This window comes from Stegodyphus dumicola, chromosome 4 (assembly GCF_044657685.1).
Source record: "Stegodyphus dumicola isolate Sdum_Otavi_A_Nest chromosome 4, ASM4465768v1".
NCBI lineage: Eukaryota > Metazoa > Arthropoda > Arachnida > Araneae > Eresidae > Stegodyphus > Stegodyphus dumicola.
This window is the reverse complement of record NC_140771.1, coordinates 135,150,817-135,168,517: the sequence shown is the minus strand read 5'-3', so window position 1 is coordinate 135,168,517 and position 17,701 is coordinate 135,150,817. Positions and strand designations below refer to the sequence as shown.

The following is a 17,701-nucleotide window of genomic DNA, read 5'->3' as shown; positions in this document are numbered from 1 at the left end:
TAAATATATATCGGAAATTCTATTTGACATAATCGAAAGTTCAAGCTTACTTTTATAAAATTGCTCTAACAGTCTGCAAAAAATAATAATCCGGATCCAATTCGAAGATTAAGGAACAACGCAATCTGCAACATTAACTGAAATAGATAATTAGATAATTTTAGCTTAGCTTATCCCGTCCGTTGTACATTAAACGCGCATTCGTAAACGTATTTTGCGCACGCGCACACGCAAATGAGCAGAGGTAAAGGTCTTACGCGCATGCGTCAACGCGACGCATGCGCAGAAAGTTTGTAGCTTTGAGGTCCGGATTATAGATCATTCCGGATTATGGGTGTCCGAATTAACGACTTTTGACTGTAGTTACTGTTGCAGTAGTATTTGAGGCACTTTGTAAAAAGGCTTTCATGGATTTCTGTTATTTTTTTAAGCCCTCCAATTTAACTGAAAGCTCTGTTTAGAACAGTATGTGCACAAACTTCTCAAAGGTGATTGTTACAATCTATTACTATAATATATTGTCAGCCATATCCAGCTGATTTTCATACATTCAGCAGATGCTTATTCTTTTAACCAGCTATAAATGAACCAGAGTTTGGTCACAAATGTGATTCTACAGCCCTCAAATTCTTTTTTCCTCCCAAAATGTAAGAGAAAAGAAATGCAACAACAACAGTTAATTTATATTCTTGTTCATAAAAATAAAAGGTTGCTTACTGGAAATCAATCTGGTTACATGAAATGAAGGTGCGGATGGTTATGAGTGTGTTTTAACCCTTAGCGCTCCGCACGTTTTTGTACCACTGCCTAGCAGCAACTCCGGTACGTTTTTACAGCTGAACGAGTGTGAAGAAGGAGTCTTAATTTAAGTGAGAAGAAATACACGTGCTTGTGAATGTTTTGGATTTTATTTATTTTATACATATGCACCTTCTTCTTGTAAATGAAAAATAAATTTTAAATTTTGTAATTCATCTTTGGTGATACACTAAAATGTATTCTATTCGAAATATCTAATTCTTCTGAGACATCGTGCCATTCATCTAAGTCTTCCGGCGACTCTTTGCTTTCTCTTTCAATAACTACCATTCATCGTCTTTTTGGTAGTATAATTTCGGAACCACTACTTGAAGTGTCAGAATTATAACCAACATTTTCTTCCACAATATCTTCTAACAATGAAAAATCAAACACACCTTTTCACTATCATTCAACTTTATATTCTCATCACAATAATTATTTTTCTCTATGTTGCTAACCATAAAATGGGTCAGATAATGTTTCAATTGTAACAGTAGCGAGACTGAGCACGTTTTAACTACAGATAACAATTGCCAACGGTGACGATAAGCCTAATCATGCTAAAAACATTCTGCTCTGCAGCGGAGCCTATGGAGTTACGGAAGAAATGATGGACGGCTCCGCAGCGGAGCCTACGGAGTTACGAAACAAATGACGGATGGCTCCGCAGCAGAGCCTATGGAGTTACGGAATAAATGACGGACAGCTCTGTAGCGGAGCCAACGAAGCGCTAAGGGTTAACATCATGCTTATCCATAACTGGCACCAAATGGCACTCCTTGGTGACAGTTTCAGATTTAATGGGATAATATGTAAGTATCAAACTCAATAAAGTGTCTCAAACTTCATTCTACTGATATATTTTTATCAAAAAAAGGAAAAGAGATATCATTGTTGGTTTACCCTAATGAGCAGCTATTGTGATTTCTACAAGTCTGTTCAGACATGTAAATAAATTTGAACGCAGATTTAGACAACTAGCTTTATAATCTATTTTCCTGTTGGTTTTGTATAATCTTTATAATTATTTCACTTATAATTTCAAATTTGTAATTTATAAAACTTGAGTCCTAAATTGTAGTACTAGGAATCAGTAATATTAAATTTGCTGTAAATATTTGTATAATATTTTGGTTTGTTTTTGTTTTTGCCGATTTCTTGTTTGATGAGTTAGCATACAAAAGAAAACTGAATATGCATCACAGCTAAGGGCTGTTAGAATTGAGCTTTGCGAAATTCTTCTGGCACAATGAAACTCTTGAGTTATGTATGTAACAGATATTCGTTATATTTTAGTGCTCTGGTGGACCACTTAGTGATTCCAATGCAAGAAAAATTGGAAGATTGGAAAAAAATTGCCTGTCAAATGGACAAAGATCATGCCAAAGGTTTTCTGATGTTACCACTCAATGTTAGATATCAGTTTTAGCATTAGTGCTGTGTAGTATGTTGATGCTTCTGCTCTGAGTATTTGTGCATGAATTAGAATGCACATTTCTTTTCATTTGTTTTATTTACCATTTTCATACTAAGTATAGTGGCATGATTTGATTTGATATGATTGTGCTGTTACATCTAGCAGTATTTAAATATACTTTACATTAATTCATTTTCAATTTTTTTAGTTGCTCTTTTTGTGTTTGGTAAAAAGTATTGCATGTAAATTTGGGAAAAAAAAAAAAAAAAAAAAAAAGATTTTAAATGTTTATTCATTAATTTAAAAATCTATTTAATTCTGATATTTATTGATCTACATCTGCTCTTTTTTTTTTTTTTTTTTTTTTTAATTTTGAGTTATAGTGTTTTTTTAGGTACTTTCTAATTATCTGCATCTTAAACTGAAAGGCCATGAAATTGTTTTGACTCATAATGTCAGCAAAAACATATTTATGTGGCAATCTAGGTATAAATGTAGCATGCATGGATTTGCCCTTTGGAAATTCATTGGTCATTTTTCTGATTAGTATTTCTTTTTGCATCGATATGTGTAGATAATTAGAAAGTACTGCTTTTTGCTATTTAGAATTTGTAACATATATTTTTAATGCTTTGTGGAAGTTTTTAATTTGTAACAGTGTTCATTTAAATGATTGTACATTAAATTCTTTTATCTTGAAAATATTATTTTTTGTCTGAAATGTATAGAAAATTGAATATAAAATTTACAATTTCTAAATCTTAATAAATCTGGATTATAAAATGAAAACTGGTAATTTCGGGAAACATTAGCATAACTTGAATCAGTTTAGAAAGTTTTATATTTTTTTTATTTAGGAAAAGCAAAAATAGTTTTAAAAAATCTTCAGCAGATAGAAATATATTAGAAAAAGGGAAAGTAAAAACACTTTAAAATAATATTGATAAAACAGCATGACCTGCTTTTAGAATTGTTGAGAAAGTTTAACCTTCATTAGGTAAAGCTTTCTTATTGAGTAATATTTGATAAAATAAATCTTGCTGACTAATATTTCATCATTCTGAATCTGTTTTAGGTGTTAATTTTGAAATACAAAAGGCTATAAAATTAAAAGATATACTACTGTTTTTTGTTATTTATATAAAAAACTGAGGTTGATATTCAACGTTGCAGATGTATTATGATATTTGGAGGGGAAGAATTGTACTTTTAAATTGATATCTTAAAAAAATGAAATGAAATGTCCCATATTATCATGCATGAGAAAAAATGATTCAGTAAAGAAACAATTTAGAATTTTGTTGGTAGTCATCTAGAGAGAGGAAGAACTCATTCAACATATTCATTATTAACTTACTAAGAATTTTCAGTCATACTGTATTGAAACAAAATGCCTTCAACCAGTATAACTGTTTCATATGATATAAGCATAATTTAAGAGACAGGATGGTTAAAAGCATAGAGCCTTTCTAAAATTAAGTTATATATCGAATAACAAAATAAGGAACATAAATTTCATACAAAGACTATGCCTAAATTGATAACATTAAAGCATAATACTAATAATTTTACGAGAATATATTGCAAAATGATAAAATCAATCGAGTTAAGTACCTATATATATTAACAGATTGTTTTAAAAATACTTAGCATTGTGAAATTTGATTCTTATTCATGAAGCCCATTCAGTTGTGGAAAAATATCTGGAGGTAGTGATTGTTGAAGTTTATACTATTTCATTTCTTTTGTTTAAATTTAAATTATATTCTGTATGAGATATTAAAAATATTAACACAGGAACTACAAAATTTTGAAAAATTATAATACACTGTCAACCAAGGATACTGAAACGCATTAATCATTCCCACTGTATTCCTTTTAATTATTTAAAATCTAATCTCATGTGGTAAATAATAAATGCATTAATCATAATCTGGTATTAAATAATAAATATATTGAGAACAGTATTGTATTTAACATGACTTATGTTTAAAAGAAAATGATTTTATGCTTAATGAGTAACTCATTTGCAAATATCAAGTACATGTTTTCAGCAATAAAGTTCTTTAACCTTTTAGTGCTTTTCATTTTGAATGCTTGTTGAGCTCCTGGTTTAATAGATAATACAGAAAAAAAAATTTCTTTAAAAAATATTGATATATTAATATGTGACTAAATGAGTGTACTAAAGTACTTTAATTTATAGTAAATAAAAGTGTATAGTATGATCAAGTATAAGTGATGGATGCAATAGTCTCACACCAGTTTGAATGTTAATAACTAGCATAAATTAATCAACATTTTTCTTCAATCTTGACTGGAATGGCTGAATGCGTTTTGTAAGGCATACTCTTTAGGAGTAGATTATTTTGCTAGCTTAAAAAAGCACAGATCAGCTCATAGAGTTTATCAACATGCATTTAGAACTGATGCATAATCTGCAGTTTGTAGTCATCATGTGACTTGTTTAAATATATTTATAAGACTTAATTAGGTATTGTTTCCATTATATTATTCACATAATTAGGAGAATAAATTCAACACCTGTCTACCTGTTACGTAGCATTTTAGCATATTGTATGGTTCATTGTATGCAGTAGCAATTTGTATGGCTAAAGGCAAATAATATTGTATTAATGTATTATACAGAATATCCCCCGCCCCTATTTTGGTGTCGCACTGTCTGTATATGTTTTAAGAGAAAACAAAAATAATTTACTAGGCCATATCTAAAAAATTACCTATCAAAGAAGTAAGAGTTTTTCAAATAGTTCAAAGAAAGGTACTGCTTTATTCAAAGTTATGGTAAATTTTGTTTATTATTTGTAACCAATATGTAGGGAGAAATGTTATTTCAGATTGCCAAAAGAATAATTGAATAGTTGAAATAGTGCTGTTTCAAAAGCAAATATTCCATTTTTAAGAAAAGAATACTGTAGCAAATTAAGAAGAGAAAATATTGCTTTTCTGCTTCAATTACAAACTTGGCAAAATATAAATTAAATCATTTTCTGAAGTGTTAAAAAGTGGACTTGGAGTGAGTTTTGTTATGTCACAATTTAGTGTGTCATCATCAAGGCATTTTATGGATAGTGATTTTGTGAAAGAAAGGGTATTTAATGAATGCATCTTAAAAAATTAACTGTGGAAATATATGTAACAAGACTTGAGGCCATTAACTCTGAAATGTATGGCAATGAAAAAGTGAATTGTTGGTATTTCAAATTACATGAAGATAAAAATAATATAAATTTCCAATCAATCTGTGTATCAATCAATCTCTTGATATAGATTAATCCACAGATATGACAAAAATGGCAAAGTGACTGTATCTGTTAATGATGTTACATCAGATTTTGAAATTTAAGAGGAATTCTTAGGATAGTGGCCTCACTACTGGCCGAGTGGTTAAGTCTGTTGAATACTGGTAGTTCAACCTGACTTGAGTTCATTCCCAGGCAAATGGATGGCCTTCATGGTTTTTTGTTTTTGTTTTCTGTTTTACACATGTGTAATGTGAATATGAGCTAGTTTTCTTTAAAAAGTCCTCCATGGAGGTATCTCTCATCATAGGCAAACAGCCCTTGTAGCTTTGCCAAATTCAGATAATTTAATAGAATAGTGTTCATTGTAAAACTATGGAAAAAAGCTCAAATTTACTATGATGAAATTATTTGCAGACTTTGATTAGAATACATAAAATGAGTACATTGACTGATGGTAACACCTTTTTTAAGAAAATTAAATAGTACTGCTTCTTTCAAACAGTAAAATTAGGAATTAAAGAATCATAACTTCACACATTACCACAATCTCAGCAAGAAAAATAGAATTTTGTAATAATATCTTAAAGACATTGTAATTACAGTAAATTTTGGGCAGTTATGTGCATTTAACTGTTGCCCGTTCACGACGTTTCTGGATGAAATTAATACAAAATAAAATGACATTGTGCACTTTTTTGAATTTTGATAGCTGAGGCAAATTTTTGCAGCATTTTCGTTTTTTATGTTAAAAGATTTTAAAAGTAATTTAATGGGAAAATGTCAAACTGTAAATCGTTTTAAAGATCTAAAATGAATATGTGATTTGGCAATTCATCTGAAGGCACTGAATTTAAAATGGAGGGATGAAACAAATTAAATCTGCTGTGATGTGTAATGTATTGGCATTTCGATTAAAATCATTGCTGGTCAAGTTTCATCTGTAAAATAAAATTTATGTCAGTTTCCAAATTTTAGGGCAATGTGCGAAAAACACGGGCAGCAGTGCACTGTAATCCCTTTTAATATTTCAAATGAAGGACCTAAATTTTCATTTCTTCTTGAATTGATTACAGCGAAGAATTAAAACTGAAAAAAGGAATGTGTTTTACTTCTAATAAAATTAAATAAATCTTTACATGGTTATTGCTTGCCAGATGATTAGTGCAATTTTATAGTTCAATGTACTATAAATCTATGTGTTAACTACTTTGAAACTTAATATTCAAATCCAGCCCTTTTATCAATTTATTATTAAAATGAATTATTTTTAGTCATAATTATTAGAGTAATAAACACATCTTTTTCTTGTGTGATTTTGGTTTTTAATTGTAATATTTTAAATGACATATGTTTTACCGATTATTTCTGCTAACATATTTGAAGTAGACAATTAAAAATAAATAGAAGCTTTCGAAAATGAGAAAAATATTTTATTTTGTTGCGATTCCTGAGTAAATAGCCTCTTTTAAATACAGGATGGGGTAGGGAAACTACCTTATTTTTAAAATGAATAACACAAATAGTATAAGCGATATCAGTTTAATTTTTTTCCAAGTTATAGGGAGACACTTAAAGTTTTTTTTGTTATGGTTTAAAAATAACATCATTAAGGTGCAGCATATCAACGAGTATGTTGTCGATAGCAGCTTGAATATTGTTCTTCAGTTGAGCCAGGGTCTTTGGACGTTAGAGATTTCAGATAACCATGGTCCAATCATACCTATTCTGGACAATGCGTGCTAAACAGTCACTCATTCTGTATGGAGGGGCTGCTCATGAAATTCTCGGGGATTCGTGCCACTCCATTATTGCATGTTTTGCTTAATGCATGCTGCAACCGGAAAGATGAAAATGAGCTTCATTGCTAAAGAACACAAAGGCATCATGAGGCATATTTTCAAGAACGGCTATGCATGCATTTTTTTGTGAAAGAAAATCGTGTGGATTAAGTTTTTGCACCACTGCCAGTTTATGTGGATGAAAATGTAATACATTTAAAAGTACGACTCCACAGCGAATGCGTGCTCCTCTCTCAGCCACTGCATGATCGGTACTAAACATACATAACATAAAAATTAGATACCGCTCTTTTCAATTAGCGCCACCGCACCCTTCTCAGAATAAATGTCGCTAGATGTCGCGTGTTTCAAATAAGGAAGTTTCCCTGCTGTGCCCTGTATAAACATTTGCTCATTATACTGACTTAGCCTTTTTAGTTGAAATCAGTGCTAATTGAATTTTGCTATATATTTCAAAAATATGAGCTAAGATACAAATTAAGAAATTTCTATTATGAATGCTATTATTAATCTAGTTTATAAAAATTAAATTTCTGTTTAATTTTTTTCTAAAATTTATTTTGTTAATACAAGTATTGTTTTTAGAATACAAGCGTGTAAGACAAGATATAAAGAAAAAGTCATCTGACACATTACGTCTGCAGAAAAAAGTTCGGAAAGGTTTGTAATCGATCCTTTTTAAATTTTTCTGTCTGTCTGGTTTAAATATCTTCTAGACAAATTCCAACGAATGGCTTCCAGACATTGGGGGATTTCTTTACTAAATGCAGCATTATTTGAGAGTCACTCCAAAGTATAATATTGTTGCTCAACATAGGCAAGATGTGCTTCTAAGCAACTACAACAGCTCCCATTAGCTCGCATCTAGGGAGGGTTAAAGATTTGAAGGGAGCTATTCTACTTTTTGCCATTATGAAACTGGTTTTAATTTCCTTATTTTTATCAGTGTATTTAAAATATGCCACTGCTCCAAAAGCTCTGGGTGTGGCATCACAAAAAATATAAATGCTCAGCTGTGTGTAATTAATGTTGTGAAAGAATTTTCTAGGAAAATCAGGGGGTTTTTAAGTATTTCATTTTTGCGCACCAGTTTATCCACCTTTTATTAATATCAGTAGGAAGTGCAGCATCCCACTGCAAACCCAGCAGACAAATGTCTTGTAACATTATTTTAACCTGCACTATAAATTGTTGCAAATACCCAATAGGGTCTAATACTTTGGTGACAGTTTTCAACATCAGTCTTTTTGTGTTGCCTTCACCAGTTTCAAAATTTTGTTTCTTTATTGATATTATCTTCCCCTTTAGTATTTGACCTCATCCATAAGGCATCTAATTCATCTGAATTCACTTTTAGTTTTCTCGAATTCCTACCTGCATCTGCAAAAATATTTACAGCATCTACAGACAATCGGTATGCATCTTTACAGTTTTACCTCCATAAAATAAGTCACTAATGTAAGTAGAATATTTAAGCATTTTAAAACTCGGGGTGGTCCCCTTTATACCCTTTAATGTGATATTTTATTGTAGCAGCCAACAGAAAAGGACTAACCACTGCCGCGAATGAGATCGAGCACATGCACATAATATTACGTGATTGGTCATCATGCCCAAACCAAAGAAATCTTAAGTAATCTCCATCTTCTTCTGCAATGCCAATCATTAAAAATGCCCTTTTTTATGTCCCCACAAAATGCTATTTCAAGTTCTTGAAACCTCAGGATCATGTCATGAACTTTCGGATTCAGATTTGGGCAGATTTCTAGACATTCATTTAAGAATTTGAATTTTTCAGTCTTCGGAGAAGCATAAAAAACTACACGGATACTAGTAGTCTCGGAATGACCTATTACAGCACGGTGCGGCATATAATACTGTGTAAGTTTGATTTCATTAGGGCATTCTTTGACTATTTTTCTCTTTAACTGCTCTTCAATAATTTCTTTATATTTTTGCAATATTTCTAGAGTTTTTCTGTAATTTTTGTTTTAAAAATTCCAACCGCCTTTTTGTGGTATAAAAATTATTTCCTAATTCTTAGTAGATTTCCGCAATAATTTACATTAGTACCCTCCATTTTTAAACCGTATATCTCTTTCAAAATGGCAAATTAGGTCATTATCAGTTTGATTAAATTCATTTTGGACTTCATTTATAATTCCCACAGAATCAAGCTGCCAAAACATGCTTAAATTATCTGACACCGACGTACTGACCAAACCAGTACAACTAAGTGCTTTGAATCATTACCTTCCTTTAATTTTTTTCCTCCAACAGCCATCCAAAAATAGAATTTTTGACTTGAGATGTTTGTTTATGCATTTTCGACTTGTCACCACTGCATCTCAGAATCAGTGGCAATTAATATTCCCACATATTGTAATTCTTCATTGTTGTTTACAATTAGAACCGCTGAATGTAAACCTAAGGGCTTTATTTTTTTGAGCATGTTATGTCTAGAACTCTCTACGGGACAAGCTGATATCGTGTTAGTCACTAGGCATTCGAATTTTATTTTATTCTTTTGATTCCTATATATTAATTCAATTACGACCACAGGATAATTCTCAATTATTGGTATCTTAGTTCCAAATGGAAAAACCAACACATTTTCATTTCAGATAGGCTCTAATTTTAAAAATCTTTCTAAGGTATCTTTAGTAAGCGATTTTTCGCTACCTTGATCAAGAAGAATACGAACAACTTTAGTTTCATTTTCATTGCAAGCCAAAACAGTATATGTTTGTAATAAAGTATTTTTCGAAACAGAAGTATTACACTGAGAAACCAAAGTGTTTGTATGAAAATTTGAAACTAATGATTCCTTTTTCAAACTGGTGGCAGTTGATTCATTTTCTGATATATTACATGAATTTGATCATTATTTTTCAAACAGATAGTGGATTCATGATGATTTTTGCATTTACATTTACTAAATACATTTTTATCTCTGCAAACGATTAAAATGAAGTTTCATTAAACATTTAAAACATTGATTATATGGTTTGAGAATATTGATTTTCTCAGTTACCCCCTTTACAGCATTTAAAAAGATTTTTAAAATTAGAGCCTATCTGAAATGAAAATGTGTCGGTTTTTCCATTTGGAACTAAGATACCAATAATTGAGAATTATCCTGTGGTCGTAATTGAATTAATATATAGGAATCAAAAGAATAAAATAAAATTCGAATACCTAGTGACTTAACACAATATCAGCTTGTCCCGTAGAGAGTTCTAGACATAACATGCTCAAAAAAATAAAGCCCTTAGGTTTACATTCAGCGGATCTAATTGTAAACAACAATGACGAATTACAATATGTGGGAATATTAATTGCCACTGATTCTGAGATGCAGTGGTGACAAGTCGAAAATGCATAAACAAACATCTCTAAGTCACAAATTCTATTTTTGGATGGCTGTTGGAGGAAAAAAATTAAAGGAAGGTAATGATTCAAAGCACTTAGTTGTACTGGTTTGGTCAGTACGTCGGTGTCAGATAATTTAAGCATGTTTTGGCAGCTTGATTCTGTGGGAATTATAAATGAAGGCCAAAATGAATTTCTCACAGAAGATGCATACTTGCTGAACTGTAGTGTTAAATGCACTAGCCATGGGTGTATTTCTTTTGTGTCCTTTATTTACAGTTTTTTGATTGTAATAATTAATAAATGTTTTATTTTCACCACAAGCCAGTTAAGTACTTTCACGACATTAGACCTCCTTCTTTAAGAATAAAATGAATTAAGAAATGTCAGTGTCACCATAATCTCTTTGCCTGTTAATTTCTAAAATTAGATTGTGGGGAAGAATTTTTGCTAAATAGGCATTAACAAATGTCTGAAAGAGCCTCATGTAACATTTATTGCGTCTAAATTTCGAATAGAGATCCCGGGCTCACCATAAATTTGGTATAACACTGAAACATTAGAAGAATTTTTTTACCTCTTCCAAATTTAGTATTTTAGTCATAAAGGAATTTATAATATCTCTTTTTCCAAATCTGTCTTTCAGAATTTTTATGGAGTTCTCATAACTATCATTAGATAATTTGAATCCTGAAACAACATTGGCAACTTGACCAGTTAAAAAGGTTTTAAGATTCATGCATTTACCAACTTTTGTAATGGTTTCATTTTCATCTATCGTACTTTAGCATAATAAAAACAGTAAAATAAAATGCACTTACCATATTAATAAAATTTTGCCAGTCGTACAATGTCTGTGAACAAAAGTGCCATGATTTTCCTATATCACATTTGTTTCTGCTGTTCAAAATTTCGAAAGTAACGATAGAAACTTCTTCCAAAGTTAACTTACTACATGAAAACCACGATCCAAATCTTAAACTCCACTAACAGCCACATACTTTACCAGCAAGCATTTAACTGCAAATCCACACAAGAACTATCAGAAACGCTCTTCTTTGTCCGAGTTCTCATAGCAACTCGACATTTCAGACTCTGTTTTAAAAGTCCCACAGAAATTCCAAAAATACACCTCGATCCTCATTAACACACCCATGAACAAAAGACTCGTTAAAAACTCCAATATCCTACCTTTTAATACTAAATTTACTTTCCACACAATCTAAAATACGTGACTGAAATCTTGCCACCATGTCTATCATAGCAACATAGGCCATTTCAAAACACGCACAACACGAACCAATGAGCAATTAAACCACTGCAGTAAAAGAGTTAAGTTTCCACGTCAAAATGGTTGCCATACAAACAATGTCATCCCCAAAACCACTGCACAGCACCACAATCACACCATAAACCAGTGTAAAACATATATCGGCACATTTGGTGATCTTAGGACGAATATAAGAGTAGAGCCATTATTTCTTTCTACTAAGAGCTCATAAGCGTCTCTTAAATCCTGCTCATCAAGCTCATCTCCTTATGTTAATTTAGTGTCAATTTGATTAATTAGCTGGGTTGTTAATTTTTTAACCATTGTTCATTTAGCTTTTGCAAGTTGTAATACAGCCATTTTTTTTAATACTGTACAACAGAAATACATCCAAGGATCAACAATGAATGAAAAATGAGAGCTTACCTTTTATTTCCTCATGGGCTTCATTTAGTAATCCAAAACATTATGAACTAATAATCCTGGATACTCCATCAACAATGCACCATATGAAACTAATTCAAAAGTTGTAACTATCATTAATCAATTTCATTCTTTAGGTGGTTCAGGTTTTTTATGTAATACGTGATAAAAGGCTCAATCTGAAAAACACAATAACAACTAATTTATTTACAAGTTACTGAAATAGAGCATAATATTTTGCCGGTAATTTTTAGAGCAGGCGACTTCCTTACAAAACGCTGTTAACTCTAATTTGAAGAAAAAAATGAGGAAGGGGGAGATCTCTTTATATAGGCATTTTGCAACATAAAAATTTTACCTATAGTATTTGAGGGGAATTTCGCATGAAAACTATAATTGAAATGTAAAGCTTGCTATTATTTTATAGCCTTTAATTAATATATCATGGTGAATAATGTATTTTGTATATTGTTTAATACAAAATCTTTTGAAGTCGCACATTTGAAATTTTTTTTTTTTAAAGCTCCAAAAGGTAATGCGAAAAAGACTTTAGATAGTGCTATTCGTGATGTGAATAGTAAATATCATCTCTTGGAAGAAACAGAGAAACAAGCTTTGAGGAGAGCCCTCATTGAAGAACGCTCCAGATACTGTCACTTTGTCAACTGTCTGCGACCTGTAGTTGTAAGTACTTTTGTGCTTACATTTTAACAAATAACTTTATCCAGATATTTGTTTATAATGTTAAAATTGTGTGTATAGCTGGATATATATATATTAGTTATATATAATTTATTTATAATATGTTTATAATATTGAAATTAGTGATACAGTAACTTTACAAACAAATCTTTGGAGCTTTAAAATATGGCTGTTCAAAATGCTATAGTTTTAAAGGCTGTTTCTAAATCTTATGTTTTAAATTTAAAATTTTCATGTATGTGTGGAGGTTAGTTTTTTCTCCCATCAACAATGGCCCTGTAATGTCACTTATTTGAGCTCTTGGAATGCTCATTGGCATGCTTTTAAGGATGCAACTATGATGCTCTATGATGATCTATGTTCAAAATAATAATTATTTTCAACATTTTCTCACTGATATATATTTCTGTAGGTAAAAGAACCAATTGTTGAAAATTTGTGCTTTTAAAATTTGTTCTTCCTCTTATTATGATTAAGTTAATTTTTGTACAGAAGTACAAGTTTCAGCAGCATATGCAGATGATATAATGGTATTCAAACTGCTATTAATATACATTCTGTTCAAAGTATTTTACTATATTTGTTGTACCATATTTTAAATACTTTTGAAGAATATTTTCTTCAATTGTCAGATAATTTGGGATCTTGAAGGAATTTTGGTAATACATCTTAATTTTTTTGGGGGTGTGCTTGGTCTTTAAAAGTCCTTAGATTTCTTAAAATTCATTGTTGGTCCTTAAAAGTGTTTAATTTCAATGTTTAATAATTAAATTTGCAAATGTTCCTTAATTTTTCTCGTGTAACATTCTTGTTCCCTTTCTAAGTTTGAGTTTGAATTAACGTTTTGTATGACTGTAGAATTTGAAGCTTATGTCTCATAATAAAGTCATCGCAAATTGATGTTCTAAACAGCAAGAAAGAAGTGGTCACTCCGGAACAAACATTTTGGGGGCTTTATCGGTTGTCTACCCAATCTTAAAAAATATATATTGTCAACAATAAGTCTGTCTTCATTGAAAAAAAAAAATTTCTTTGATTTTGACGTTGACCTTACGGCTATATTTTGATATACTGTGTCAAAAGCATGAGTTTCAAGAAAGTCAAAGTTTGAACTTCTTAAAAGTTATGCTTCCACCCTGTGTTACCAGTGAATTTGGAAATTCTTCAAAAACATGGACAGAGACTACAAATTCTTCAAAACTTTCAAACTTCAAAGGACACTTTCAAAAGTTAAAAAATATAGAGGATGTTCTGGCAAAATCTGCCGATATTAGAAAAATTTAAATCTAGCGTGGGCTACATACTTAAGCAGAGAATTCGGCGCTATCTGTTTAGCACCACAAGGAATGATGGGAATCATCTAAAGCATTCCTTTAAAGAAAAAATGTCAAATAAAATAAAATTTGAAAAGAGTTGATGACAGTAGTTGGCTGTTGACGTAGTTTATCTGGTTGCAGTAAGATCTTTAAATTTTAAATTCACAATTAATCAGCCAGTTTTCACTATTTTTTCCTAATTTTTATGAAAACTGAAGTTTTTAAAATCTTGTATATGAATTTTTTTTTTATATATATTGCAAAATTTTACAAAGGCACTGAAAATTGTACAAATTTGCCTTTTGGTCTCAAGATGTAATGTTCAAAGTGCATGCTTTTGCAGACATTTGTATTGCAATTTAAATAATTTGTTCTCTTAATTATACTGAAACAACTTTTTTTTTAAGAACAATCTGAATTTAATTGTGTGCATTGACAAGTTTGGCAAATTATCAACTTTTGGTAATTTTAAAATCAACTTGCCTGCGGAAATTTTGATTTGGTGATTTGCAGATTTCATGAGGACTTTTTTCAGCATCTACACTAAAGTTGTTAAAATAGTTGCAGTATATTAAAACTGCACTTTTTAGAAAAATGTTATTATTTCCACCTGCCATGTTTTAAAAAATGAGTTCTCTTGATGCTGTTTTAAAATACTGGGAACCTCATTTATTTTGATCCAAAATCTCTTTTTTCTGGAGCATTTCTCTTTCTTTTTTTTTTGACATGTGATTTTCGTTAAAAGTAATTCTGATCTTGTAATATGAACAATTGTCTGTAGAAAGGAATTGTCATTAACAATATAGAAAATTTATAATTTAAAAGATTTGTTTGGTGTATCTGAATGTGTATTGTATCATTTTGTAAAGTTCCTCCCCCCAAATTAATTTTAATGTGGAAATTACTAAAGAAATAAGATTAGCAGATTCTATGCATTCTAAATACATACAGTTTCTTAGAATAGCAAAACATTTCAACTGAATTTGAAAATTCAGTCATGAAGAGAATACTGGAGATGAAAACAATTGCATAAAGCAAAAGGAAATTCTTCAAAGCAATGTTATTGAGGATATTAATATATACTTTAGCAATGGAGCACAGTTTAGTAAGAACTTTGATTTATTTATTAAAGCTGAGGAACGTAGAAAAATAATTGAAAAGACGAAAATAGATAGAAATAGCTTATTTATTTAAATCGATATATTTAAATAAATAAGCTAAATATCCTCTGCCTCCCTTTTTATTTCAGATTAAGGTGAGAGAAATATTTTGCAGTGTTACAGATTTTTTTTTTTTATCTTTTAATGTATAATTCATCAAATATCTTTTTTAAATCAACATAATAAATATTAAATGTGTGTCTCAAGAAGTGGTATTTGTAATTTAATGTCAGTTGCTTGAAAACTTTTAGGAAATTGATTTTATTCTCAAATTTGCTTTTAAACTTGTATTAAAATATTAGATTGATTTGATAATAATTAATGCATCTGCACATTTCTGTTTCATTCATAGAATTCATAGAATTGTATGGCTAGACTGAAAGCAGTTGCATAGATAATTATTGCTTTAATTTATTTACTTTTGCTAGTGATAGATCTTTAATTATTTTTAGTGGTATTCCTCAAAAGTCCTTAATTTTCATTTAACCACTTGCGCTATGACTAAACTTCACGGTTGCGGTGCCATGCACTACAATATAACAAGCGATAAAGTGTCTCATTTACGTCACTCCGCATCTGCGAGTACAATCCAGAGCTGTAACTCGAGAAATAAACAATCTCGATGTTAGGCGACGTGTGCACCACGTTATTCTCATTTTTGCACGTGGTTTGAGACAAAAGCATCTCGACGTGTGTGGCACGTCTTTTTAGCGCAAGTGGTTAATGAAGTGTAATTTGTCAAATTCAGTTTCATTCCATTTGGTTATATAAGTATTTTGTAACACAATTCCTATCTTTTTTATAAAGTAATAATTGATCATGAAATTTACTGCATTCCATGATCCATTTGTTATGGCTTGTCATGCAAACAAATAAGAGCTGGTTAAGCAAAGATTTTGATGGCCTGGCTTGTAACGTTTTACCCCCTAAGGATACAAATTTGCAGTAGGTAATTGAGTAGTGTTCTGCTATTGGGATCAGATTAAAAAAATCTATGCACGTATATGTGTACATGTAGACACACTCACACATACATTCATACTTATGCACACATACATGCAGACATACACACATATTTGCAGACATACATTTTTTAATTAGGTCCTGATAGCAGAACATTACCGGTAATTGTTTGTGATTTTCCTAAGAGTTAGGCTTTTTCATTTCTCTCATCTGTAGACACCCTTCAATACTTAGTATTCCACATATCTATCTTACTAGACTGCCTTTTTTTCCAGAAGTATTCTTTTGCAATTTTACAGAACATCATTTTGTTCATAATCTTTAGAGGTCAAAGAGGACTCTCTACTGAGTTAATGGAAAGATAGATAAGAAAATTATGGCTGTTTCATAGGAAATAAGTGGGTTTATCGTAGTTTGACTTCAAAAAGAGTTGAAGTGCTGAAAATATGAAATGCTGTAATTTGAGAGATTGTGTCTCCAAATTCTTCAATTTTCCTCTGAAATTTCATTTTAAATGACTGAATTATTCCCATATGAAGCAATTTGCTCTGAAGGACTATTAATTTCGTTTTGACATTTTGCATTGAAAATTTTAAAAGGCTGCATCACTTTTCAAATCGTTGCCACCACATATTATCACCCTGTCGTATATTTAAAGAAATTAAATAATGAAGAATCTGCATAAATGTATGTATTTTCCCCGCATTGTGATAAAACAATGGTACCTAGAGCCATCAAAATTTGAATAATGCAATCTTCCATAGAATATGGGCATGTGGAAGCCCTACTTTGAATATGAAATTTGTTTTATTATCGATTTCAGATTTTGTAACACTTCAACGAATTGTTGATTAAAAAACTAAATGATTTCAAAGCGAGCAATGGCAAAACTAAACGAAAAAATCATTCTTATCATCAGCCCACGAGACTGTATCAGAAATTTGATATTTAAATTAATGAGTAAAGGTAACACACAAAACGCTAAAAAAAAAGGCCCCTTCGAGTGCAATTTAAAATCTGAAACCCCATGTTTTTTTTTTTTTTTAATTTAAATAACCAAGTTTTTCCAATGATTTTTGTCTGGAATTGGGACTAGAAATATTCATATAATTTCAAGAGTACAGCAGTTATTTTCTATAATAGTGAAGTGAGCTTCCTTTATTAGAATAAAGTACTTAAGAGTTATCTGCCTTCGTGGATGATTTGCTTAGA

The 17,701-nt window shown here is 30.7% G+C and overlaps 1 protein-coding gene across 2 annotated transcripts in view; it reads left to right on the top strand.

The window, feature by feature from the left end:
- The window catches only part of LOC118205969 (uncharacterized), a 118,936-nt gene that overhangs the window by 28,082 nt on the left and 73,153 nt on the right, over positions 1–17,701 (top strand). The window contains exons 5-7 of one of the 2 annotated variants that reach the window (XM_085815498.1): positions 2,098–2,189; positions 7,869–7,943; positions 12,872–13,032. In XM_085815498.1, the coding sequence (XP_085671624.1) occupies positions 2,098–2,189; positions 7,869–7,943; positions 12,872–13,032 (328 nt within the window). The remainder of the gene's footprint in view (positions 1–2,097; positions 2,190–7,868; positions 7,944–12,871; positions 13,033–17,701) is intronic. The other variant, XM_085815499.1, reaches the window with a different exon arrangement.